Genomic DNA, 27,952 nt, shown 5'->3' on the forward strand with positions numbered 1-27,952 from the left:
TGGTGACCCCTCATAGGAAAGGGAGTGAAAGGCCTCAAAGCCGTGGAGGGCCAGACCCTGGGGAGCTGCAGCATAAGACTTGGGGGCGTGGCGGTCCCTTAGCCGTGAGGGTTGGAAGGTGTGGTCTGACCAGCCTGCTGGAAGGCGGGGGGTAGCTGCACCTGCTGGGTCAGCTCCAGGGCTGAGTGGGGGTCAAGAAAGACTCACCATCCCTGAGTCCTGGCGGGGGTGGAGGATGAGACTGCAAAAGATGCTGAGGGCTGGGGAATGGAACGGGGGTGGGGGAGCTGGAAGGTGGCTCACCCCAGCCCAGGGCTGGCACGAGGGGTGGGGAGAGACAGCACCAGAGGAAAGAGGGCCCACCTCTCAGGGTTTAGAAGCTGCCCTGGGTCAGGTCTGGTGTGGGCTGAGCCCGCAGGGTGGGGGCCTGGCTTTCTGCCCCGGGTGCCCCTGCCCAGCCCCCTCTCTGCACCCCGCGGGTGTGACGATCCCAGCAGGGAGCCCTGGATGAGCAGACACAAGGAGGGCAGACGGCCCCATTGTAAGAGGCACTGACAGCCCAGAGGAAGGTATCCCTAACGGCAGGCTTCAAGCACCAAGACGTGATGAGGGAGTGATCCAGCTCGTGCAGGCCAAACAGCACGCCAGCCGTGGCAGGTGCAGGAAGGAGCTGGGAGCTGGGTGGAGCCGCAGGTGCCCTGGTGACCCGGAGCACGCCCTGCCTTCCCCCACACCCCACCGGCAGGGTGCAGCCCACCAACCCCAGAGAGGACCAGAGACTGGCTGGAAACCAACATTTTATTGAGCTCTCCTCGCCCCGCAGAAATCTATTCCAGCAGATTCTCTGTGCCACGGGCATCCCAGACACGGGGGTGTGACCAGCACTCCCCCCGCCGCCCCCTGTTCGACCAACCCGTGAAAGGGAGGCTCCGTCCCAGGACAGGCCACCGCAGAGCGGGCTGGCGCCGGGAGAGCAGGTCATTAACCAGTAACGACCCCAGAGGTATAATAAATTCATTTCTCTTACAAAAAAAAAAAAGAAAAAAAACTAGTATGAACCTCAGTGTCCCAGCACTCAGAGTTTAAATTAAAAAAAAAAAAAGCATCATCAGAAAACAGTTAAAAGACAACACCACCAAAACAGGGCCACCGCCAGGGTGGTGGTCGAGAGGGGGGGCCAGCCCCACCCCCACACTGACCAGCAGTGCGGTCAGTGGAGGCGGCATCCCCAGCTGAGCATCGCCACCACCAGCAGGGACAGCGCCAGCTCGGGCCACAGGCTGGGCGACACCTGTGGGATGAAGGTGGCGACAGGTGAGGACCTCAAGTTGGCAGGAGGCCCGCCCGTTCAACCCCCCGCCCTGGGAACACGGGGAGCCAGCCAGGCAAGGGTGGGAACGGGGGTGGTGCGGGGAGTCATCAGGTAACGTGGGGGCTGCAGGAAGAACTGGGGGGGTCTGGGACAGGGTGAACAGAAAGATAGGAAACACGGGAGGGGCAGGAGAGGACCGTGGCCCTGAGGAGGCGGCAGGAGAAGAGGCCGGCCCACTGAGGGCTGCTGGTCTGCCAGGAAAACCCGTGTGATATTGACAGAATGGACTGGGGCACTGATGGGGAGGGAAGGGGAGGGGTCCGGAAAGCTGCTCGCCAGGACAAGAGGCAACTGTGAGCAGCCGGTCTGCCTGATGAAGGCAATTCCTGGCAGAGGGGGAAAAACACAGCCCAGATGAGGAAGCAGATGCGTGCATCCAGCCCATGAGCCACAGCCTCAAACCCAGAGGCCCCTGGAGACCAGGCAGTGGCAGAAGATGCGGGGAGCAGGCCAGACAAGACAGTCGGGAGTGACATCCAGAGAGGGTGAGCCCCAAGCAGCCGCTCCAGAGCAGTCACCACTCACCGGATGGAAATCAAGGTCAGGAGTTCAAGGCTCGCTTACCCGGTCCCTGAGAGTCAGGAAGCTCCAGAGCCTTCGGTTCTCCCTAAGGTTGGTGAAAGCAGCCATAAAGCTTCTCAGAACATCCCTGAGCCCTACATGGCTGTAGGGGAAAAACAAGCTGCAAGACAGAAAAGGGGGCAGGGCCGTTACACAGGAGCAGGGGCAAGAGGTGGCCCACAGGGGACCACTGGGGGGAAGAGGGCCTGTCCCCTCCCACCCACTGTCACCCAGCCCTCTGGTTCTAAATTCACCCCGGTGGGGATCTGGACTTGCGTCCTGGGAGCTGGGCAACGCCCCACCGCTCATGGGCTCCCAGAGGCCGGTGCGAGAGGAGTCGTGTTCCGAGAGAGACCCGGGCCCCTCTAAGGCAGGCTGCTTCCCTGGACACCAAGACACCCTGCCAGCTTGCATCCTGGTCTTCGGTAGTCAAGGCTCTCTCTGGTCTCACCCGGGCAAGTCTGTGAGGTTCTGAGAACCCACAGGGAAGCTGGCAAATGCTGGCAGCTAAGTCCTCCTGCAAGGGCACCCACCCCCATGCAGAAGGCTCTGCCCATAACGCTGGGCACGGAGCTCCATCCCGGCTCCCTGAGCACTTCCTGTTGTCTTCAGTCAAGACTCTTCTGGAAAGGGGCTATCTTGGCTTGAAGATAGCGGGGAGAGGAGGGCACTGGGGTCTGCGGCCCAGGACAGCTCCAGGGACTAGGTGGCTCTGGGCTCTGGGCTGCCCCCCCACCGGGAGTGGAGCTGCGGGGGGCCAGCCCTGGTCTACGGGCGTCCTTGGCCCAGTGGGGCTTGTCACCTGTACATGGTCATCCAGAAGGGCTCAACGAACTGGGGAAGCAGCAACCTCAGCTCCATTTCATCGGCAATAGAGGCCAGCTGCATGGCCAGGTAGTGTGGACTGTCACTGCGGGGAGGCAAGGAAAGGGACCTGGGGTGGTTGGGCTGGTGACCCCACGCCCCCAGACCCCCAGATCCACTTCCAGATCCACCAAGGTGGGGGCAGGGAACCCTCGCACGCCCCCTCCTCTGGCTCCTACTTTGCTTCAGAAGAAGCCAGTGAGGTCCCATCCCCAAGGGAGGTCCCTGGAGCACAGATGCTGGACCCTGGGGAGGGGGCTGCCCCAGTGGAGCCTGCCCCCACCCTGTCTTGTGGGAGGGCAGGGAGACACTCAATGCCTGTGACAACAGCTAGCCTCCCTTCCCCTCCAAGGTAATCCGAGTGCCCCAGAGAGTCCAGGGAGGCACCCTGGGACATGTTTCCCAGCCCCTAATCTCGAACCCACCTCTGATGTCACCACCCCTTCTGAGAAAGGAGGGGCTACCTGGCCCTCCCCCACCACTGACTCCCTGATGGAAACGGAGATGCTCACATTCACACCCTGGGCACCTGGGCTGGCTTCAGCCTTGCTCCCAGGGGGCTGCCCACATTCCAACCCGGTGACTTGGCTGGAAATTCCCCGGACTCCAAGTCCCTCCCAGCCTAGCTCCGGCCACCTGCCCAGTCTGGGCGGGGAGGTGGGGGAAGGAGAGGAGGAGGGGACGGTGATGCTAGGGAGGGCTGGCGGACAATCAGGTGGCAGGCTAAAGTCAGGACGACACTGCCCCCAACTCCATCTACACGGAGGGGAAGGGGGCAGGTTTCCAAGTCCCTCCATCCCTAAGATTCCGACCAGCCCCAAGCCCAAGCCCAAGGCCTAATGGCTAAGAGTTTTCCGAGGCCTGAAGCAGGAGGGAAGCCTCTAGAAGCCTGGCACTGATGCTGGGACAGTCTCCCCCTCCCTGCCTTGATCGCCAGGGTTGGGAACTGCATCTGAAACCACCTCCTTCCGGTACTCTAAAACCAAATCCATCTCTTATGAGACCTTGATATGACTGTGGTCAGAAGGGCCAGGAGGCACTCCGTCAAGGCCACGAGCTTGAGTCATTCTGATGGCCAGCACTGCAGGGCGGTCCTGGGACTGACTATGCTGGGTGCTTGGAGGGGTTCCTTTGTGAGCAGCTCTGCCCAGGGCGCTTGCCTCCGTGACCACGCCCGGGGAATTTCCACGCTGCAGCCCTGCCCGGAGAACGCAGAGGGCTCTGCTAACCACCTGCCACAGTCATTGACCAGGAATGAGGGTGGGCCGGGCCCAAGGTTACCCCTACCTGTAGGGGGAGATGGGGTGGAACTCCAAGATACTGGTCACACCGGGAAGCCCTGAGTCTTGGTCGTCCAGGAAGCCTGGGCCATGGTTTTGGAGGAAGGTGTACAAAAAGAGGTTCCTAGAGAGGGGTCTTGCTTGATACATTTCTTCTCTGGAAGAAAAAGACAAGGACTAGATGCTCAGATGTGTGCAATCTGGGGTATCATTTACTAGCACCTTACCTCTATCCCGGCTCCCCCTGGCATGAATTCTGCTCTGAGCCTCTGGGAGGGTCACCATGCCTCTCTGTTCTCTCTCATCCATCTCTCGGGGATTTGGAGAAGATTTATAAGGGGTCTTGCCTTCTTCCTTTGTGGAAAGAGAATCAGGGGCTTCTTCCCTGGCGGCCCAGTGGTTAGGACTGGACACTCTCACTGCTGCGGCCCGGGTTCAATTCTTGGTCGGGGAACTAAGATCCCGCAAGTCATACGGTGTGGCCCCCCAAAAAAGAGAAAACCAGACTATAAGTGCAAGGCTCTGATGCTATCCCCAAAAGGCCTATAGTCAAACAAAAAATCCCAAATGTCTGGTGTCATAGTGGACTAAGGCTGGGCTCCATCCAGAGTGCCAATTCCTTGGGTTCTGCCAGATTCCTACTGCTACTCCCCCTAAGCAGAAAGAGGCAAATATCACAGGCTAAGCAAAGAAAAGTCATTCCCAATCCCAACTCCCAGAGAGATACTGTCAGTTTTTAAACACATGCACAGCATAGCACACACGTTTTCAAAACCGGGATCATGCCTAGGAGTGGGGTTGGATGAACTGGGAGATTGGGACTGACATATATCAAAGCCGTGGTTTTTCCAGTAGTCATGTATGGATGTGAGAGTTGGACCATAAAGAAGGCTGAGAGCCAAAGAACTTATGCTTTTGGATTGTGGTGCTGGAGCAGACTCTTGAGAGTCCCTTGGACTGCAAGGAGATCAACCAGTCAATCCTAAAGGAAATCAACCCTAAATATTCATTGGAAGGACTGATGCTGAAACTGAAACTCCAATCCTTTGGCCACCTGATGCGAAGAACTGACCTCATTGGAAAAGACCCTGATGCTGGGAAAGACTGAAGGCAGAGGAGAAGGGGATGACAGAGGATGAGAAGGTTGGATGGCATCACTGACTCAATGGACATGAGTTTGAGCAAACTCTGGGAGATGATGAAGGACAAGGAAGCCTGGCGTGCTGCAGTCCATGGGGTTGAAAAGAGTTGGACACCACTTAGTGACTGAACAACAAAATGTATTAAACAGATAACTAATGAGAACCTAAAAAAAAAAAAAAATGGGATCACTCCTTCCCCAGTATTTTATAACCTCCTTTCTCCACTTGACTGTCTCAGCTCTCCACTCCCGGGCTCCTTGCTAATAAGTCTAGCTTTCACTGGGGTGGCCCTGACGTGTGTTCACCAGTTCCAATGCTTCTGTTCTCACTTTCCCCGGCATGCCTTGAAGCTAGTGGTGGGCCTGTAACCCACTTCCGGTCAATGAGGTCTCAGTCTGACCTGGGGGTTGAAAGGGAGCAGACACAGACTGGGCAGCTCTGTTTACATCATCATGTGTGACAGGTGGTTAGGCCTATGACAGTGCTCACCAGAATTTACCCTACACTGTATCAAACAGCCTTCGCTCCAGAACACAGTGAAGAGCCAAAGGGCCCGAGTTCAAATCCCAGCTCTTCCACTCAGGGGCTGTGTGATGTCACAGTTTTCTCATAGGTAAGGGATCAGGAGCCCCCCAGCTAGGCTGCTGGGGGATGAAGGAACCTCCTTTAAGTGTCAAAACAGTTTTGAAAACATTGATCCACTTATTTGGCTCAGTGTTGGGTGTCAATGTATCATGTGGGACCTTTCGTTCCAGTGCTCCGACTCTCTAGTTGTGACGCGCCCATTTAGTTGCTCCAAGGTATGTGGAATCTTAGTTCCCCGACCAGGGTATGAACGTCCATCCCCTGCACTGCAAGGCAGATTCCTAACCTCTGGACCATCAGGGGCATCCCAGGTACTAATACTTTGAGCACAGCCTGGTGGGGAGCAGCACTGTTATGACCTCTGTATCTCAATCCACTATTCTTTCAATAATAATTAACGGTAGGGACTTCCCTGGAGTCCCGTGGCTAGGACTCTGTGCTTCCAGGGCAGGGGGCACCAGTTCCACTGCTGGTCAGGGAACTAAGATCCCACATGCCATGGCTGTGGCACCCCCCCAAAAAAAATTAATTGTATCAACAATCACCTGCTTTACACCCGGGCCTCCTGCTTCCCAGGCCAGGGTGGACCAATGTTCATTCCTGACTGCGGCTAAGAGGTACACAAGCACAGGGATGCAGAGCCACACCCAGAGCGCACTCGTGCTCTCAGCGCTAAAGGAAACGCAAAGACAGGGCAGGGGCTCGTGGGCAGGCAGGTAAGTTTCCTGGGTCCTCCAGGTGCTGCCGGGCGAGTCTAGACAAGTCATTCTCAACAATGCAACCAAGCTGCACGCAGAGATGGACATGACGTCATCTGATGGCGCACACAGGTATCTGGGTGTCTGGGGCACCCTGGCCTTTGAGAAAGAAATCGCATAAGGACAGCATTGTTCCACAGAGTCTGCATCAAAGGGAGCGAGCGGGCTGCTTCAGTTTCCTGGGAGAGAAACAGTTTTACATCTGTTCCAGATGAAAGCGCGATGTGAAAGGCAGGTCGCGGGCACTGGGGCTGGAGGGAGCTGAGGTGTACACACAGCCACAGGGGCCACAAAAGAGCCCCAGTCTGACAGATGCCACCCGCACCTGTCAGGACAGCCCCTTCCCCCGAGGGCTGAAAGGCTCTGTCAGGTCAGGCCTGGTGGGTGGAGCCAGGAGGGTGGCCCCTGGCACCCAAGGCGGGGTGAGGGGAAGGGCGCAGCCACCTGCCGAGGGCACCTGCAGCCAAAGTGTTAAAAGCAGGCTGCCCCTGCCGCCAGCGACCCCACCCCAACCCCGCTACCAGCAGGCCCGCACACACAGACAGGGAGGGTCCCGGGGACGTCTCTAAGACCCCTAAAAGGCTGTTAGCAACACAGACACCCAGCGCAGGGGCCACTCCGGGTGCCTAAATCCTCACCCATTCGTTCTGGGGTCTGTCAGTTAAAAGCTATGGAGTGAGTCTAGAGCCACCTGCCACACGGCCCGAAAGAGTAGATGACATAACTAGTGCGGTTTGAAGCCACTTCTGTAGCCAGGGATGACTACTATCCCTCCCCCTTATGATTAGGAGATGCTGAACCAGGGTCACAGACCCTGCTCCCAGGTCAACGCCCCTGGAAGGAGGGGCACTGATGCCATGGTCGGGGAGGGGAGTGGACTTAAGTTAGATTTATAGGGAAAATGGTAAATGAGTCTTTTCTTTGGGGCTTCCCTGGCGGCTCAGTGGTAAAGAACCTGCCTGCCAACGCAGGAGACTCAGGTTTGATCCCTGGATGGGGAAGACACTCTGGAGGAAGAAATGGCAACCCACTCTAGCAGCCTTGCCTGGGAAATGCCATGGACAGAGAAGCTTGGCGGGCTACAGTCCGTGCGGTCACGAAGAGCTGGACACAACTTACTAAAGAATGATAACAACAAACTTCTTCTTTCTTTCTTTTTTGGGCCATGAGTGTTAACCACTGGACTGCCCAGGAAGTCCTGTAAATGAGTCTTAACAAGCTAGATCAACACAGAAAACTCAAGAGCATTCCTACAAGACAACCTGAAAATACTGTAGACAGGAAATACAACTGTGGAAAGATAAGGTTTCTGATCAGGAAATATAAGGTTTTTTTAATCTAAGAAAGGGTGCTTAAAATCTGTATGGACAAGAACTTCCATGGCGATCCAGTGGTTGAGACTCCCAGCTTCCACTGCAGGGGTTAGGGTTCCATTCCCTGGTTGGGTAATTAGGATCCCGCACACTGTGCAATGCAGGGGGGGTGACCCCCCAAAAAAATGCCTTTATGGATAAATACAAATTCCATTAAAGGACTTAAAAGATCCAGATAAATGGAAACAGGTTTTAACATTAAACAGATTCAAAGCCCAGTGAACTTGACCTCGTGTTAGGCCAGCATTTCAGGAACTCGGACCAGGAGCTCTCGCTGCCCTCAGGCACCAGGCCACAGAGTGTCTATGCAAATAGCCATTTTCAAGGGAAAGCTGGCCCAGCCCTTATTTGCATCTGTCTCTGCTCCCTTAGCCCCTCACTCCCCCTCCAAGCCCCTCTGCACGGGGCTGTTCTCTTCCCAGAGATGGCTTGTGCTCCCATGGACACCCTTGCCCCTCTGGTAAGGGGTCACCAGGGGACTTCATACCCCACTCCAGTACTCTTGCCTGGAACATCCCATGGACGGAGGAGCCTGGTAGGCTGCAGTCCATGGGATCGCTAAGAGTTGGGCACAACTGAGCAACTTCACTTTCACTTTTCAGTTTCATGCATTGGAGAAGGAAATGGCAACCCACCCCAGTATTCTTGCCTGGAGAATCCCAGGGATGGAGGAGCCTGGTGGGCTGCCGTCTCTGGGGTCGCACAGAGTCGGACATGATTGAAGTGACTTAGCAGCAGCAGCAGCTGGGGACTTCATCGGGCACGTGGCTCAAGCTTCACCTTGAGCCACTATCCCAATATCCCTCGGTTCCCAGTAGACGTGCCTAGAATCCTTGGGCACCTTGGGTACCAAAGGATGAGGGTCCCTGAGTCCTACGGGGCCGGCGCCTGACCTGGGACAGCGATGACTGGCAGCACGGGCGTGAGGCCTGCACTGCATGTGACCAGCTTTGAGGTGGCTGAGCATCATGAGTGGTGCCTCCCCAAGTGAACTCAACTGTCTGGGGGCAGGGCCTGCCCCTTCTGCACCTTCATGCGGGTCCCCAGACCCTTCTGGACCTCTCTGATCAGAGCTGGCCTGGGATAGACACCAGACTCTCCTCTTCCCTTGATCATCATCTGAGCCCTGCCCTGATGCTCCAAAACAGGTGGGGGGATATTGAACTGACATCCTAACCAACCACTCACTTGCAGTGAGATCTTGGGCAAGACCCTCAGTTTCCTTATCTGCTAAATAGGCATAATGGTCCCATGCTAATAGGGTTCCTTTTCCGGGCAAGAGCCAGCACTAGAGACTTCCCTGGGGGTCCAGTGGCTAAGACTCTGCACCCCCAATGCAGGGGGCCCAGGTTCCCTGGTCAGGGGACTAAAAATTCCACATGCCACAGGACCCAGTGCAGCCAAATAAAGAATGTGTTCTTAAAAAAGAACTAACACTAACTGTCTTATAATCCTGGCTGATGTTTGGGTATCAACTATTGTCAAGCACTGATTTAAGCCCTGTACGTGGATGAAAATGCTCACCACTTAACCCCGTATCTATCAATGAAAGAAGTGAAGAAATTCAAGTCCTTAGCCTTCTTGCCCCAGTCAGTGCAATGGTTCTGGCTGGTACTAACAGAGGAGAATCAACAAGCAGACCTAGGCTGGCCTTGGGCTCTAGATCTGAGCGAGAGGACAGTGGGAGCAGGGGCCTTGCAGCAGTCCCCCAGAGCTGGTCCCTCCCAGCGGCCCCCTCACTCCAGCGGAGGCTGAGGGCTGGGCCCATCCTGTCTGGTGTGTCTCCTGCTGGGGGCCTCCAATCTGACCTCCACGCAGCAGCCTCAGATTTGACCCCTCCACCTGCTCCATCACTCCCCAGGCCCCTCAGGGGACACTACCAGGAGCTGCTTCTCCCTCTGGTCACCTCAGCCCTGCTGCCCCAATCCTAACCCGGCTCCCACCACACTAAAGAGTGCGTGCTCAGACATGTCAGGCCTCCAGTCTTCGCCTGGGCAGTGCTGCTGGCCATTCCCGCTCTCCTCTGACACCCCTGTTGGCCCCCGCTGGGTGTCCTGGGGGACAACCCTTGTGCCCAGCTCCCTCACTCCTCAATGAGGACACCAGCAAGAGCCATTCCACGGGGGACAACCAGGAGCTGGGACTTCCCTAGTGGTCCAGTGGTTAGGACTCGGAGCTTACCCTGCAGGGGGCCCGGGGTTCCATCCCTAGCTGGGGAGCTAAGATCCTGCGAGCCCTGTGGTGCAGCCAAACAAAAGTTAAAAAAAAAAAAAGGAACTGTTGTCACTATCGTTATTAATCCCTGCTTCCCAGCCCACAGCACCGGGCAGATAAATGCTTGTCGAGTCGCTAAACAGGGGGGCGAGAACTGACATCACTGCAGCTGCAGATTCAGGAGCCTGGACTGGTTTCAAGCGTCTATTTTTTTTCCCCAGTGTATTTGCAAAGGAGGAGTTTAAAACTCTTCTTTGGTGGAAAGGAAGGCACACCCACGCAGGCGGCAGCCCACGCTCACCCTCCTACACACGCAGTGGAAACCCATTTTCCGCTGGATCTCAGGATGCAAATCGAACCTCTCAGCAGCAGCCCCCACAGTCACGAGGACGCCTGTGGGGCTTGGAAGGAGGGGGCGTCAGCTCTGGACCAGCCAGGCTGCAATGTCACGGGTGTGCCTCTTCCACACACACCCTGGGATGGAAACAGCTGCCCCTGCCTTGTAGAGGGGGTGAACCCTGAGTTGCCCCCCAGCCCAACCTTCCCCATGTCCCTGAGGGCCTTGCAGCAAAGCAAGAACAGGTGAGGCCCCCTCTGGTAAGTGAGTCCTCGGGGCCAGGCCAGTGGATGCTCTGGACCCAGATGCAAAGCCCTGGCCCCCAGTCTTTTCCTTCGGGGGCCCACACACACACATGTCTCCCCAAGGCCCTGGCATACAAAGCACTCAGTGCCCACAGCATCAAGCAGAAAAGCCCTGACTTGGGCAGGACAGATGCAGGTTCCTGTCCCAGCCCTGTCACTGCCGTGAGACCAGGAGCAGTCACCTAACTCAGAGTCACCCAGCTCAGAGAGAGTTCTTCTGCACAGAAGCAGCACAGTCTCCAGGGTTGCAAAGAGCATCAAAAGATACAACGGTTGCCCATTTTCTGCCACCTCGCGGGAGTAGGGAGCTCCATAGCTGGTTAAGGAATCAACAGATCCAGAAGGGAGTGAGAGACCGCTAGTCCCTACTTCTCTGGGGGTCAGTTTGACAGTGTCTATCAACAGAAACAGAAGATATTAAGAAGAGATGGCAAGAATACACAGAAGAACTGTACAAAAAAGATCTTCACGACCCAGATAATCACGATGGTGTGATCACTGACCTAGAGCCAGACATCCTGGAATGTGAAGTCAAGTGGGCCTTAGAAAGCATCACTACGAACAAAGCTAGTGGAGGTGATGGAATTCCAGTTGAGCTATTCCATCCTGGAAGATGATGCTGTGAAAGTGCTGCACTCAATATGCCAGCAAATTTGGAAAACTCAGCAGTGGCCACAGGTCTGGAAAAGGTCCGTTTTCATTCCAATCCCAAAGAAAGGCAATGCCAAAGAATGCTCAAACTATCGCACAATTGCACTCATCTCACACGCTAGTAAAGTAATGCTCAAAATTCTCCAAGCCAGGCTTCAGCAATATGCCAACCGTGAAATTCCTGATGTTCAAGCTGGTTTTAGAAAAGGCAGAGGAACCAGAGACCAAATTGCCAACATCCGCTGGATCATGGAAAAAGCAAGAGAGTTCCAGAAAAACATCTATTTCTGCTTTATTGACTATGCCAAAGCCTTTGACTATGTGGATCACAATAAACTGTGGAAAATTCTGAAAGAGATGGGAATACTGGACCACCTGATCTGCCTCTTGAGAAATTTGTATGCAGGTCAGGAAGCAACAGTTAGAACTGGACATGGAACAACAGACTGGTTCCAAATAGGAAAAGGAGTTCGTCAAGGCTGTATATTGTCACCCTGTTTATTTAATTTATGTGCAGAGTACATCATGAGAAACGCTGGACTGGAAGAAACACAAGCTGGAATCAAGATTGCCAGGAGAAATATCAATAACCTCAGATATGCAGATGACACCACCCTTATGGCAGAAAGTGAAGAGGAACTCAAAAGCCTCTTGATGAAAGTGAAAGTGGAGAGTGAACAAGTTGGCTTAAAGCTCAACATTCAGAAAACGAAGATCATGGCATCCGGTCCCATCACTTCATGGGAAATAGATGGGGAAACAGTGGAAACAGTGTCAGACTTTATTTTTCTGGGCTCCAAAATCACTACAGATGGTGACTGCAGCCATGAAATTAAAAGACGCTTGCTCCTTGGAAGGAAAGTTATGACCAACCTAGATAGCATATTCAAAAGCAGAGAAATTACTTTGCCAACAAAGGTTCGTCTAGTCAAGGCTATGTTTTTTCCTGTGGTCATGTATGGATGTGAGAGTTGGACTGTGAAGAAGGCTGAGCGCCGAAGAATTGATGCTTTTGAACTGTGGTGTTGGAGAAGACTCTTGAGAGTCCCTTGGACTGCAAGGAGATCCAACCAGTCCATTCTGAAGGAGATCAGCCCTGGGATTTCTTTGGAGGGAATGATGCTAAAGCTGAAACTCCAGTACTTTGGCCACCTCATGCGAAGAGTTGATTCATTGGAAAAGACTCTGATGCTGGGAGGGATTGGGGGCAGGAGGAGAAGGGGACAACAGAGGATGAGATGGCTGGATGGCATCACTGACTTGATGGACGTGAGTCTGAGTGAACTCCGGGAGTTGGTGATGGACAGGGAGGCCTGGCGTGCTGCGATTCATGGGGTCGCAAAGAGTTGGACACGACTGAGTGACTGATCTGATCTGATCAAAGTCACAAGCACACAAGCCCTTTGATTTCTAGAAATGCATCCTCCGTGCAGGCCTGCATGTACCTGGCAGGTACCCCTGCGCCAAGATCTTGAAGGCGCGTGAACACAGCGGGGAACGCAGATGAACTGTGCTGTGTTATTACTGTTCAGTGGCTACGGTGGCTGACTCCCTGCCACCCCGTGGCTCCTCTGCCAGGCTCCTCTGTCCTTCACTATCTCCCGGAGTTTGCTCAAACTCGTGTCCATTGAGTCCGTGATGCCATCCAACCATCTCATCCTGTCGTCCCCTTCTGCTTTTGTCTTCTGTGCTGCACACATATTAAAAAAAAAAAAATAGACAAACACCTCTATCTGCACAGATCCATCTCCCAAAAGAGAAAGAAGATCAGGAAAGAGGGGAAGGGGCCTCTCCGGGACAAAGGTAAGAAGGAGACTTAAATTTTTTTTTAACTCTGCATGTTTCTGTCTTCCTGAATATTGGTGTTAGTCTCACTGATTCAAAAAATTGAGCAAAAATAATTGTTTCCAGTTCATCACCTGAATTTTCGTTCTGAAAGGATGATGTTTGTCTGAAAGGGTGATGTTTGTCTTCAAGGTCTATTTCAGGAATCGAGCATCCAACCCGTCCCAGCCCCCACCCCACCCACGCCCTCCCCACCTGGCAGGGGAGGCCAGACTTAGGAACCTGCAGATGCCCGAAGCAGCTGGTCTCAGGTGGGCGGGGCTCACTTCCTTTAAGTGATGGAGAAACAACGGGGTGAGAGGGGGTGGGGAAGGTGGGCGGGGGAGCCGAGAAGAAGGTAAGAGGAGGGAAAGGTATTTTAAGCAAAAGGCTTGAAATTCAACGTAGGAGCTGGAAGCCAGCAGCGTGATAGCCCGCTCCAGTAGTCTTGCCTGGAGAATCCCCATGGACAGAGCAGCCTGGCGGTGCTACAGTGCACGGGGTTGCAGAGAGTCGGACACGACTGAGCCACTAAGCACAGCTTGAAACAGGCTTCCTCAGCCCTACCACTGCACCAGCATCTCAGCGCTCTGCCTTGAAGCCTGGTGCAGGTGCTGACGTGGGCCACCTTGAACCAGGTGCAGACACTGCAAGAGATCCAACCTCGGGACTGCCCTGGGGGTCTAGGGGCTAAGACTTCGAGCTCCCGATGCAGAGGGCCTGGGTTCGATCCAGGATCAGGGAACCAGATCCCACATGCCAAGACCCGGCGCAGTCAAATAATTAAATAAGAATAAAATATATTAAACAAAAGAGAGAGTGAGAAATCCAACTGGCTTCCAGCTGGGGTGGCCTCGGGCAAAGGCTTGCCCTCTCTGGTCCTGTAGTTTAAAGCTCAGTAACCCCACACACTTTTGATTTGCATCTACTGAGTCCAGCCTCCTAAGGGTTAGAACAGTGAAGGGCTGAGACTATTAGATGGATCTGGAAGGTAAAATAAAACCAGGAAGAAAAGGTACTTCTTTAAATCCTGAGCAATGGAGCCAGCTGAAGGAACAGATTTCTGACACTGATGATGCAATAAGAAAACCGTAAAATCAGAGCCATATAAAGCCTGGACTGTTCTAGCTGTTTTAATCCGTCTTTTACATTGGTTTTTGTTTTCTAAACATTATTTTCCAAGCTACTGTATATTTGGATTGCAGGACAATTTGTAAGATGAATTTTTTTTTTTTTTTAAGAAATGTGCATTATTAAAAATATTCTGGACTTCCCTGGTGGATAAGAAGCCACCTGCCAGTGCAGGGGGACATGGGTTCGATTCCTGGTCTGGGAAGATCCTACATACCTCAGGGCGATTAAGCCCAAGCAACTCCAGTGCAGCCAAAATTTAATTTAAAAGAATATTCTGAGTGGAGCTAAAACAAACAAACAAGAACGAACAGTGACGGGTCTGTCGCCCACTTAAGCAGAGGAGCTCCATGACATCCGGCCCCAACTCCAGGACACATTCTTGGCCAGAGCTGCTGTGAGATGACTGGGCTCCAGGTCCCCAGGGCCTGGCCCAAGGATCTCAGGAATGTCAGTGGAAAGAGTGATGCAAAACCAGCGCCCCCTTCTCCTCCCTCTAAAATGGAAGGAGGTGGGCCTCCGCGTATCATGGGAAGAAGTCATGGTTAGCTGTGATCGACAGGACCAAGACATGGAACCTGCTCTGGGCTGTGTTTACATCTCACTGGTTACACATTATTTATGAAGGAAAACGCTGAGCCGAGGGGCCCTGGGCTGCAAGCACACCTGGGTTCTGATCCAGCTTGGCTGTGGTACTCTGGACAAATTCCTTAGCCCCTGTGCTCAGTCGCTCAGTCGTGTCTGACTCTTTGCGACCCCCTGGACTGTAGCCCACCAGGCTCCTCTGTCCATGGGATTTCCCAGGCAAGAATACTGGATCGGGTTGCCATTTCTTCCTCCAGGGGGATCTTCCCAACCCAGGGATCCAATCTGCTTCTCTTTCATCTCCTGCATTGACAGGTGAATTCTTTACCACTGAGCCACCAGGAAATTCCCACACTACACTCGATCTTAGCCAAAAGCCCCGCTGGACCCCCTAATTCTTCACTTACTAAACAAGCACTGGGGACAGATTCTTTTCTGTTCTTTCCCGCTCAAATATCCATTAAAAAAAAAAAAACTGAAGCGTAACAGATGAATAATTCTCTTGACAACTGATTATGAAATTGGCTTTAAACCAGTTGGCTGAGATCTGAAAGTTTCTGCCCCGCCCCAAATTCCTCTGTGGAAAACCTAATGCCCATGGATGGAAAAAGGAGGGGAGGGCCCAGGGAGGCAAGGAGATCCCGAGGGCTCTGCTAATGGGTTAGGACTCTGCTAAACCAGGCCCAGGAGTGCTCTCTTCACATCCTCCACTGGGGACACAGGAAGTCTGTGGCACCCTGACCTTGGCCTTCAAGCATCCAGAACAGTGAGAGGTAAGTATCTGTGGCTTATGAACCACCCAGACTACGGTGTCCGTTAGAATACACACGTCATGAAGTGAGGAGGAACCAGGCGGGGATCACGGTGAGGAGGCCTTGCACGGCCGGTCTGCAGGGGGTCCCAGTGGGCCGCGTCCTTGTGGCCACCTAAAAGGGGCCCCGGGCGTCCATCTCCATTAGAAAAAGAACAGTGGCAAGGTACTGCTTGGGTCTGCTGCATACGTTTAAAAAGGCTGTATGTCAAACAATAAATGCTGAAGAGGGCATGGGGATAGGGAATCCTCCTACACTGTCGGTGGGAATGTAAACTGGTACAGACACCATGCACAACAGTGTGGAGGGTCCTTAAAAAACTGAAAACAGAGCTACCACACGATCCAGCAGCCCCACTCTAGACACATATCTGGAAAAGATGAAACTCACGTTCGCAGTAGTGCTATTTCCAACAGCCAGGACATGGAAACAATCCAAGTGCCCACCAACAGATGATTAGTTTAAGATGTAGGGGGTGTGTGTGTGTGTGTGTGTGTTGCTGTTGTTCTGTTGTGAAGTCATATCCGAGTGGGCTGGGTTGCCATTACCTTCTCCAGGGGATCTTCTCGAGTCATGGATCAAACCCCCATCTCCTGCATTGCAGGTGGATTCTTTTACTTTGAGCCACCTGAGAACCCCCCACACACACCTGGGAAATCCCCCCCGCCCAAACACACACACACATGAAATATTACTCAGTTATAATATGAATGAGGGCTTCCCTGTGGCTCAAACAGTAAAGAATCTGCCTGCAATGCAGGAGACCCAGGTTCAGTCACTGGGTTGGGAAGATCCCCTGGAGAATGAATTGGCAACCCACTCCAGTATTCTTGACTGGAGAATTCCATGGACAGAGGAGCCTGGTAGGCTACAGTCCACGGGATTGCAAAGAGCCACACACGACTGAGTGACCAACTTTCACTTTTTTTTCAAAAAGAATGAACTATTGCCATTTGCAGCAACATGTATGAACCTAGAGATTATCATTCTCAAACAGAGAAAGACAACTGATATCACTTATATGTGAAATCTAAAACAGAACAAATAAATTTATTTACTAAAGAGACTCAGGCATAGAAAATTTATGTTTACCAATGGGGAAAGAGGGAGTATAAATCAGGAGTGTCAGATTAAGAGATCTACACTACCATATATAAAACAAACAAGGACTTACTATATAGCACAGGACACCACATTCAGTGTCCTGTGATAACCTAATAGAAAAGATTATATCTATATACATATATATACAGATATCCAGATCACTCTGTTGTATACCTGAAAGTAACACATACTGTAAATCAAATATAGTTCAATTAAAGTTTGTAAGAATTTACATGAAGGACTATGTGCTCCTGGGTCCAGACACTAGGGGCTCAGAGAGATGTGGCTCTCATGGTCTCCTTCCTTCCAGACAGTTTTGGGTCTCCCCAGCGCTGCGGGGTCTCAACCACTTACCAGATCTGGACACGGACCCCTCCAATCAGCAGCCTTGGGGGCTCCCCTTCCCGGGGACAGATCCTAGGCTGCCTACTCCTCTCTTTCCACACCCTCAAGCCCACCTTTACACCTCCTGCTACCTCCCCAGGTTGGCATCAGGGACCTGCGTCTTCCTCCAGGCTCAGAACTTACTTCCTCCCAGGACAGAATTAATTGCTCCTAACCCAGCACCTTGTGTAAACAGACCTGGATTAGGCACACAGCCCATGACAGTCTCATTAAATGTTTACCTGTCTGTCTGCCCTGGCTCAGAGCAGGAACTAGTGAATGAGGACAGCCCAAGGGAACCAGATAATACAAGGTCCAACAGAATGAAGGGACTGGGCTCACAGGACAGTCAACTCCTGGCCAGGGCACGCTGGACCGGACACGCTCAGCTTTTGAGAGGAGGCAGAGGTCAGCAGGGTCCCAACCCCTGGGCCGAAAACCTGGATGGGTGCACGGCCTGTTAGCAACCCAGCCACACAGCAGGAGGTGAGCGGCAGGTGAACGAGCAAAGCCTCATCCGTACCTACAGCCACTCCCCGACGCCCGCATGACCACCTGAGCTCAGGAAAACAAGCTCGGGGCTCCCACTGATTCTGCATGATGGTGAGCTATATAATTATTTCATTCCATATCACAATGTAATAATAACAGAAAAAGAGCATGATCAGTGCAGCGTGCTTGAATCATCCCCAAACCATCCCCTCCGCACAAGTCTGCGGAAACTGATTGCTAGTGTCAAAAGGGTTGGGGACCGCTGGTATACAGTCAGTGCTCACTAACGGGAGGCTCTTGGTCCGTGAACTTGGAGCTCCGCCGCGGTGCACGCCCACCCAGTTCACCGCTGGGATTTCCCGGATGCGTCATTGTCTGCAAATGGGAAATCCGCCCATCTCTCTGGCCGGCCTCCGAGCCTCCGCTGAGTTCCATGCCAGACCCAGTGCCTCTGCCCAGAGAGCCATGTGGGCTGCCCACTCCGGCCCCGAGCCTGCCTCTCCTCTCAGACTCTGGGGGACCCCAGGTCTTCTCCCACCTCCAGAAAAACAGGTTTACCAGGCAGCGCCTGGCAAGGCCCGGAGGGTGTTTTCTGTTGTCACAGCCCAATATTGACACTAGGGAAATCAGCTGCCCTCCCCAAGCCCGCCCAGGGCCCTGACCACCAGGTCCAGCCTCTCCTGCCCGCCTCCAGGCCAGCGAGGGACTCGGGCCGCGGACTTATTTGCTTACATTCTGTATTTCGCCCAGGGCCCAGCCCCAACCAACCCACGGCAGGACAAAGCGCCGGCCGCACAGGTCCACTCAGACCCGCCGCAGGCTTCCTGGTGGCTGCCGACAACAAAACCCAAGCGTGCCGGGAACTTCCTTGAAACACCGAAGAATTGTTCTGGGCCAAGAGAAAAACAGCCCGACTCTCGTGGGATCCACTACGGTCACGGGAGGGGAAGCCAGAAACCATTAATTGTCTACAAACTTAATGGGATCACTAAAAACAGGATGCTTTCCAGGGAGAGGGGGAAACACCTCGGAGGTCAGGGTCAAGACTCACTGGTGGATGGAACCGTTCACCGAGGACCCCCGTCCATTTCCTAGACGACCAGACGTGAGAAAACGGACGACCACTGCTCTCTCCTTTCTTTGCAGCTCAATTTCTGTATCTGTGCTTGTGCTCAGTCGCTCAGTTGCGTCTGACTCTGTGACCCAGTGGACTGTAGCCCGCCAGGCTCCTCTGTCCATGGGGATTCTCCAGGCAAGAAGACTTTAGGGGGTTGCCATGCCCTCCCCTCCAGGGGATCTTCCCAACTCAGGGAAGGAACTCAGGTCTCCCGCATTGCAGGCAGATTCTTTACCGTCTGAGCCACCAGGGAAACCCAGTTTCTACACCTATAGACCACCTAATAAAACTTTCAATAAACATATTGATACATACAACCAGCTATGTTTAGAAGCTCTAACTAGCTTTTTCCCAGAGTGCCCAGGTTGTGATGGGCACGGGGGATACTCTAGTGTGATCTTTCTCAACTCCTGTTCTAGGACTTCCCTGGCGGTCCAGTGGTTAAGACTCTGCGCTTCCAGTGTCAAGGGGCCCAGGTTTGATCCCTGGTCGGGGAACTAAGATCCCACAAGCTGTGTGGCATGGCCAAAAAGAAAAAATAAATAAATAAATTCCTGTTCCAGTGGAGCTACAGGCTTGTGTAAATCATACTAAGTGAGCACGTGTAATTTCCACACTGTCTTGAGAGTCCTGAAAACAATAAAGTAAAATCCTAGGCCAGCCCACACCGTCAATAGAGTATACTTCTCCCAAGGCCGTTCTCGCTGAGACAGACTCTATTCTGTCTATGGTATGTGTATCTCTCTAAATAAATTCACTTCTTACTTATCAAAAAAAAAAAAAGAGAGAGAGAGAGAGAGCTTTAGGGCAGAGGAACCCCCAGGAACAGTGGGAGGGCTGCGGCTCCAGATCAGGTATTCACAGAAGACTTCTCAGAGGAGAAGCAATTGCGATAGGGAGTCTGGCATCCACAGGGGTGGTGCCAAAGTACATCACTCCACTTATTTTAGGCCTCACCCGCTCCCATGGAAGGCTGCACAGAACCTCTGGTGCTTAGAGAAATATTCCTGCTGATATAGTTCCCACCAAAAAAAAAATAAAGTCACCTGGCAGCCATCTTAGAGGGTAAGTTAAAACTGTTTCCTGCCCTGAAGGACATTCCAAGGCACTGCCCCCCAGAAGCCCCTCTCCCCAGACTCCACTCCTCCCAAACCAAACACAAGCAAAAGTAAACTTGTACAAGCTAATGTTGGTAAGGCTGGAGAAGCCACAGTGACCCTGAGGTTAAGACGGTGGGAAATCCCCAAATCCTGGACTGAGAAGGGAGGGGAGATGAGACCATGCGCAAGACCAGCACCACCAGCCCAGTGCTAAGACCGGGATCCCGGCCACTGCAGCATCAGGTGCCAATCGCCCCAAGTGTGCTGCTCCTCCTAAGAACTCATTTCAAGGGCAGCCCAGAATAAGTAGAATAGAGTTAAAGAGCTGACTCCGGAGAAGTCACTAACGGCCACCAACACTCAGCGGTGGTGTTCCTCCAGCCCTGGTGGGAAACCTCATGGACCCATTTTACAGAATGAGCAACTGAGGCTCAGGGGTGCCAGAACCCAACGAAGACAACACAGCCAGAAAGTGGCTGAGTGGAGAGCTTGGCTTGGCTTCTAGGAAACAGCTCTGGGCTTTTTGGCTAGACAGCATTTATAATGCCTCCTGAACTCAGGCTCAGTTTCTCCAACCGTACAAGGAGGCCTTCCGTCCTTGGAGGCCGGCCAGCACAGAGCCCTCCCTAACGTGGTAGGATAAAGCCATAACCCTCCCTTCCCGGGGAGCTGCAGCGAAGCTTAGGAAGGAAACCAGGCCGCATAGGTGCTTGGAAAACGCTACAATAGCAGCAGCGGCAAGAACAACAACGTCCTGGCGAAAACTATAGTAACAATTAACGGTTTACAAACGACTCACACCCAGGAGGTGGGAAGCCCGGAGCCCCTCAGGGCCGGTCCTGGCCGCGCGAGGCTGGCGGCGGGACGCCTCGCGGTCCCCGGATGGGGCGCGCCCGGCGGTCCCTGCTTTGCACCAGCGGCCAGGGCGCCTTCCCCGCGGGGCGCACCTGCCCCGGGCGTGGGCAGGCAGAGGGCGCCGCGCCCGCCCGGCGCGCAGTTCCTGTTCCGGACTTCCCCGCGTCCCGCGTCCGGCCGGGCTCGGGCCCCCTGGCCGGTGCGCGGCGCCCGGGCACCCCGGGGCCGGCGGGGACCGGTTCCCGACGCCATCTTCCTCCCCCGCCCCCATCCTTTTTCTTTTTGGGGGGACCGCGCCGTCGCGGCCCTGGGCTGGCAGCCCTGCGCTCGGGTCCTATGCCCAGAGGACCTGGGAGTCTGGCCTCGGAGGGAGGAGAAGGGCGATCGGGCGCCGGGTCCCCCGGGCGCGGCGCAGACGGGCCGCCCCCATTGCACAGATGCGGAGACTGAGGCCCCCAGGGTCCGCGGATGCCAAGATCGCCCACCGGAGAACTGGAGCCCCGCCCCCCCCCCCACCCCGGCCAGCGAGAGGGGTGTTTCGGAGCCAGGGTCCCCAGACGCCGCCCGCAAGTAAGTAATCCAGCCGGGACAGGAAAATCTGGGGCCACTGGCCTCTCTACCTTCCAGCGGGCGCCCAGGGCAGCCCCAGGGCGCTCACCTGCCGGGCTCGGGCTGGGCGGAGGGGTGGCCGGCAGCGGAGCGAGGGTCACAGCAAGGGCGGGAGGGCTCACCTCGCGTCCGGCGGTGGCAGTGGCGGCGGGTGGTGACGGCGGCGGCGTCCACAGGGCTCGAGCCGCGAGGCGTATTGTCTGCTGCGAGGGGCCCGCGTGCGCCAGGGTGTCAACCGCCGGCCCCGCCCCGGCCCGCCCCCAGGGCCGCCTCCCCGCCCGACTCCAGGACCTAGCGGGGTCCAAAAGGCAACAGAACTGCTAGGGGGTGATCTGTTTACTCGGATAGTGTCTCTCTGCCTCCTGCGCTCTGCAAGTTTGTGGTTCGCTCCGTAGAACTGTCCGGATGAATCCCCCTGACTGCATTGGGGTGGGTGATCCAGGGTCTTGACATGGATGGCCTCAAAGAAGTCCTTAGGGCTGCTTGATGCTTTTTTTTTTTTTCATGCACATGCAAGAAAGAGAACTTAACGACCTGCTAAATGACAGCGTGACTTCAGTGCTCAAATATCCCAGCTCTCTGTGCTGGCAGCTTCAGGAGTTAAGTTTTGTTTGAGTTTGTTTTTTTCTTCAACTTTTTTTTTTTTAATTTCGTGAAAATGCACAAAACAAAATGTACCATCTTTACTATTTGGAAGTGCGCTGTGTAGTGGTATTCATGTTGTTCTTCAGTCCCTAAAGTCATGTCCGACTCTTTGCAACCCCATGGACTACAGCACGCCAGGCTTCCCGGTCCTCCACTATCTCTCGGCGTTTGCTCAACTCATGTCCATTGAGTCAGTGATACCATCCAACCATCTAATCTTCTGTTGCCCCTTTGCCTCCTGCTCTCAATCTTTCCCAGCATCAGAGTCTTTTCCAATGAGTCAGCTCTTTAAGCGTCATGGTGAAGAGTTCTGACAAAACGTGGTCCGCTGGAGAAGGGAATGGCAAAGCATTTCAGTATTCTTGCCTTGAGAGCCCCATGAGCAGTATGAAAAGGCAAAGCACATTCGACCATCACTACCATCCATCTCCATAACTTCCCATGTTTGAAAACACCTGCTAAACAGTAACTCCTCCTCCCTCCCCCAGGCCCTGCAGCCATCAGGCGTTAGGCTCTTTTTTTTTTTTTTTCAATTTATTTATTTATGGCTGTGCTGCGCCTTCGTGTTGCTCCCTGCGGACTTTTTCTGGTTGTCTGCGCTTCTCCCTGCAGTTGCTTCTCTTGCTGTGGAGCAAGGGCTCTGCAAGTGGACTCAGTAGTTGTGCCGCAGGGGCTTCGTTCCTCTGAGGCATGTGGGATCTTCCCCGACCAGGGATGGAACTTGTGTCCCCTCCACTGGCAGGCGGATTCTTTCTTTCTTTCTTTATTTGGCTGTGCCAGGTCTTAGTTGCAGCACCAGTTCAGTTCAGTCGCTCAGTCGTGTCTGACTGTTTGCGACCCCATGGACTGCAGCACGGCAGGCCTCCCTGTCCATCACCAGCTCCCGGAGTTGCAGCATGCGGGATCTTAGTTCCCTGACCAGGAATCGAACCCCAGGCTCCGTGCACTGGGATCTCAGAGCCTTAGCCATTGGACCATTAGGGAAGTCCCAGCAGGTGGATTCTTAACCAGTGGACCACCAGGGAAGTCCAGGCTTTAGGTATTTTTAAGTCTTTTTCACAGATATGAAAAGTCAGACTCTAGCTTTGTAGAAACAGCCTCAGCAGCATCCTACCAAAGCCAAGGGTCTTCCTGTCCCCGCTTCCTCCCACCCCCTATCCTTCCAGCTGTACCATCCACCTCACCTGTGTTCCTATTGCCATGGTGAGGACAGCCCCCCGCTGCTCTGGTGCTCCTGGGTCTGGGGGGAAATGGGTGGTAGAGAAGGGCCCCTGAAACCTCCCAGGAGAGAGGAGACATCAGAAAAATTCCAGGAGGGGTGGTCCCCAGCCCTGGGACGGGTTAGGGAGGAGTAGGATCTTGAGTTCCCAGCCTGATATTGAGTTCCTAGCCTGGAGTGTGTGGAGGTAGAGGAAGGTAGGGCAGAGCACCAGGATTACAAAGTAACTGTTGTCCCAGGAACATGACAGGCTTGCCTGCCTCCTTCCTGCTGCCTCTTCTAAGAGAGAAACAGCAGTCAAAGCTATGGTTTTTCCAGTGGTTATGTACAGATGTGAGAGTTGGACCATAAAGAAGGCTGAGGGCTGAAAAATTGATGCTTTGGAATTGTGGTGTTGGAGAAGACTCTTGAGAATCCCTTGGACTGCAAGGAGATCAAACTAGTCAATCCTAAAGGAAATCAATCTTAAATATTCATTGGAAGGACTGATGCTGAAGCTGAAGCTCCAATAGTTTGGCCACCTGATTCGAGGAACTGACTCATTGGAAAAGACCGTGATGCTGGGAAAGATTGAAGGCAGGAGAAGAAGGGGATGACAGAGGATGAGATGGTTGGATGGCATCATCGACATGAGTTTGAGCAAATTCTGGGAGATAGTGGAGAACAGAGCAGCCTGGTGTGCTGTGCAGTCCCTGGGGTCACAAAAGGTCAGACACAACTTAGCAACTGAAGAACAACAACGAACATTAGCAGAACAGATGGAGGAGAAAGGACAGTTTAGGGACAGATAGGGGATAGAAGTGCCCAAGGAAGGGCTGGGTGAAAATATTTGCCTTGCAAGGTTCCCAAGTAATATGCAGATTAAATGGATAGGAGGAAGCAAAAACCATTGGAATAGGAATTGGGCCTGTAGAAGGCCTTGGCTTCCTGTCCAAAAAAGGATCAGATGGCATATGATAATAGCAATAACAATAACAATAGTAGCTGCCATGATCCATTCAGATCCCTCGATCCTACTACCAAGCATTTTCTATTATTGCCTGCAATCCTTACCTCTGTCCCATGTTACAGACACTGGTGCATATGAACAGTCTATGTATCAGTACAGGCCAGAGAATCCTGGTGGCCCCATCTTACAGATCAGAAAACTGAGGCTCTGGAAAAGAAGGCCAGCCACTTGTCAGAGACCAACCAACGCATGAACAGCAGAGGCAGATTCAAGCCTGAGTCTCCCTACTCAGCCACAGTGTCTTTTCCACCCACCATAGCTGGCCTCAGCTTCCCTTTCCCCATTGAGATTTGCTGGCCTGTCCCAGGGCCAGTGGACAGGGAGTCCCTTCCTTGCCTGGGAGCCTCCCTCCCAAAGACTCTGTGGATCCCCCCCAGCCCTAGGTAAGCCCCTCCTGCTGGGGCCATGACTACATCTCTCTGCAATTCAGGGATCCATGGGCCAGCAAACCCTCTGTGCCAACTTAGGGTTGAGTTTTGTTCTTACTGTGATTTGCTTTGATCATTCATTTAGCAAATATTGATTGACACCTACCATATGCCTGGCTGTGGTGTGGGTGATGGCGATCTAGAGATGACTCGTTCATGGCAGTGATACAGGGCTCAGTGCCAAGTGTGGGACACAGTGGAGGAGAAACCAGCTGACCAGAAAATAGAGCTCTGGGCAGCTGCGTACACAGCAAGCATGCAAGGCAGAGGAGTAAAGCCAGGGAGTGCGAGGAGAGTGGGGGAGGGGTGGGTCCTTTAGCCAGGATGTCAAGGGAAGCCTCAGTGAGGATGCAGTTTTCCTGAAAAGACTTGAGAGACGCGAGGACATTCTCATGTCCAAGGCCCGGGACAGGAGGAGAGGGCAGCTGGGAACCCCAGGGAGAAGGTTGACCAAGCATGTTTGCCACGCGCTGGCCTCGGCATCCAGGGCCCACCCGGGGGACCCAGGGGTCAGAGCAGGTTTTATTTCATTTTATTTTTCTTTACTTCTTTTCTTTACATGCCATGAGACATGTGGGATCTTAATTCCATCATGAGGGGTCAAACCCGCGCCTTCTGCATCGGAAGCATGGAGTCTTAATCATTGGACCATTGGAGATGCCCCCAAAGCAGGTTGTAAATGGCTGTCTCTCCATGTGCCATCCCAGACTTTTGTCCCAGCGTTGGGAACCTCTTGAGAGCCCCTTGGACTGCAAGGAGATCAAACCAGTCCATTCTAAAGGAAATCAACGCAATATTCATTGGAAGGACTGATGCTGAAGCTGAAACTCGAATACTTTGGCCACCTGATGTGAAGAACTGACTCCCTGGAGAAGACCATGATGCTGGGTGGAGAAGGCAGGAGGAGAAGGGGACGACAGAGGATGAGATGCTTGGATGGCATCACCGACTTGAAAGACATGAGTTTGAGTAGGCTCCAGGAGTTGGTGATGGACAGGGAGGCTTGGTGTGCTGCGGTCCGTGGGGTAGCAGAGTCAGACACGACTGAGCAACTAAACTGAACTGACTGGGAACCTTGTCGGGAAAATCCTCCAGCTTTGACAGAGACGCTGTAATATCGGGAGAGACCCATCGAAGGGTTTCAGGGCTCTCTCCTGAGCTGGGCCTGAGCTCCTTGCCAGGAGCTAGAATGACCAGCTTCTCACAGTGTTGTTCCACTCATGCCCGCCTGGTGGATGTTTTGTGGGGGCACCTTCCCAGGATGAGAGGCTATTGAGAGCCTGTTGGGCTGGGTGTCTTGCCTGGATGGCCCCCTGCAGGGTGGATCACCCCTTTGCACAGATGGAGAAACTGAGCCTCAAAGAGGGGTACTGATGGGTCCACAGCCACACAGCCAAGAGACTGGAGGGCTGGGGCTTGAACCCAGGTCTCTCTGACCTGTCTGACCTGGGGGTCTGTAGCTAAGCTTTGGGAAGTCTATGAACCCCCTTTGTTCTTCAGTCACCCCACCCAGTTATGTCCAACTCTTTGTGACCTCGTGGACTGCAGCACTCCAGGCTTCCCTGTCCTTCAGCATCTCCCAGAATTTGATCAAACTCATGTCTATTTGAGTTGGTGATGCCATCCAACCATCTCATCCTCTGTCGTCCCCTTCTCCTTCTGTCCTCAATCTTGGGTAAAAGCATTTTCTGAATCAGGAAGCTGCAGCCTGGTCGGCAAGGGCTGGGACTCCGGGTCACACAGCCCTTAGTTAGAATCCTGACTCTGCCAGTTATAACTTGTGTGGCCTCAGATAGCAATTGGGCCTTTCTGAGCCCATCCTCTGTGAAGTCCCCACCTCTCAGAGCTGCTGTGAGGGTGAACTCACAGGAAGCTCTCAGCATGATGCCCAATACATAGTAGGCGATGGATAAACCCAGAGGATGTTATTGAAGACAGGGTTTAAGAACTGATGAAGAGTTTGAGAGAATCCCCTGGTGGTCCACTGGTTAGGACTCCACGCTTTCACTGTCGAGGGCGTGGGTTCAACCCCTGGTCAGGAATGAGGATTGCACAAGCTGCATGGTGTGGCCAAATTAAAAAACAAACAACGACAAAAAAAACTGATGAAGAGTTTGACATGTTCACAAAGAAACTGTTATCTTGGAGGTACATCATGTATTTAATGAAATACGCTTCACAAATCAGTGTGTACAGTATAGTCCAACATATACTGGAAATCCATACAGAAAATTCTGGAAGGAAATTCAGTCCTGGGCTAAGACCCCATGTGAGGGGTGTGTGTGTAACACTTCCATGGTCATCCCTGGAGCTGTGGGGAAAGGAAGGGGTGGGTATTCATGAGGAGCCCATGGGGATCGGTCTCTCTCGAGTCCGGTGATGGTGGTCCAGGCTGGGAGAGTTGAACGTGTGCATGGGCAGTGCCCCCTGGGCCTTGGGCTCAGAGCCTGGGCTAGGCCAGCCCCACCTGGACTTGCTGCCAGGCTGGTGTAGGCTGACTCTGCAAAGACCTGGCTGTGTGACCTGTGTAGCAGCAGCACCCCGGGCTTTGGGGTCTGGAGTCCAGGCTGTGTGGCAGCTGAGGGCACTCTGAGAACTCCCAGGGACTGCGGGGCTGACTGAGATCAAGACACAGGGCTGGGACCCCGCCGTGTGGTGGGTCTCCGGCCGGGGGCCAGTGGAGATGGAGAGGAAGTTGGAGGTGGGTTGAGAGCCCTGGGTGCCCGCCTGGAACCAGATACTTCTCCAGGTTCTGCGGAGAGGCCTCTGGGGACACGAGTCTGCGGCAGTGAGCTTCTTTTTGAAGGTCAAGGCTGGTCCTTGGCAGCCTGAATGACACCTGGGAAGCCCAGAGGAGGGAGTGGCCCCCACCGCCATTTCCCTCAACTCTCCCCCGAAGCTTTGGCAGGAGCCTCCTCACAGCCCTGAAGACACGTGCAGATGGATTTCTGCCCTCTGCGGCCCCCTAGAATCTCCCACGTGTTGCGAACCCCTGGAAATGAGCCGGTCCAGCCCAGGCTCCCTGGAACTGAACTCCTGGGCCCCTTGGAGCCTCAGCCCGCTCTGCTCAACCAGGGCCTCTGAGCGTGAGGAGCTGGCTTGGGGAGCATGGGGGGCACCTGACGCAAGACAGCCTCTGGCCTTGGAGGGAGGCCACAGCGCTGGCTTGCCTAGGGCCAGAACGCCACAGGGAGTG

General features: G+C 53.8%; 1 protein-coding gene across 2 annotated transcripts; it reads right to left on the minus strand.

Annotated features, from left to right (window-relative positions):
• Positions 1-1,096: 1,096 nt before the first annotated feature.
• BIK (BCL2 interacting killer) lies at positions 1,097-21,985 on the minus strand. Of its 2 annotated transcripts, none has more exons than XM_025282473.3 (5): positions 21,505-21,985; positions 4,085-4,234; positions 2,736-2,843; positions 1,937-2,054; positions 1,097-1,291 (listed from the first exon to the last, which is right to left on the minus strand). In XM_025282473.3, exons 2-5 carry the CDS (start codon positions 4,225-4,227, stop codon positions 1,211-1,213), a joined length of 450 nt encoding a protein of 149 aa, XP_025138258.2. In that variant the 5' UTR covers positions 4,228-4,234; positions 21,505-21,985; the 3' UTR covers positions 1,097-1,210. The 2 variants fall into 2 exon arrangements, with proteins under 2 accessions (XP_025138258.2, XP_044796738.1); XM_044940803.2 differs by having other exon boundaries at positions 21,578-21,981.
• Positions 21,986-27,952: the final 5,967 nt, after the last annotated feature.

This window comes from Bubalus bubalis, chromosome 4 (assembly GCF_019923935.1).
Source record: "Bubalus bubalis isolate 160015118507 breed Murrah chromosome 4, NDDB_SH_1, whole genome shotgun sequence".
Classification (NCBI taxonomy): domain Eukaryota; kingdom Metazoa; phylum Chordata; class Mammalia; order Artiodactyla; family Bovidae; genus Bubalus; species Bubalus bubalis.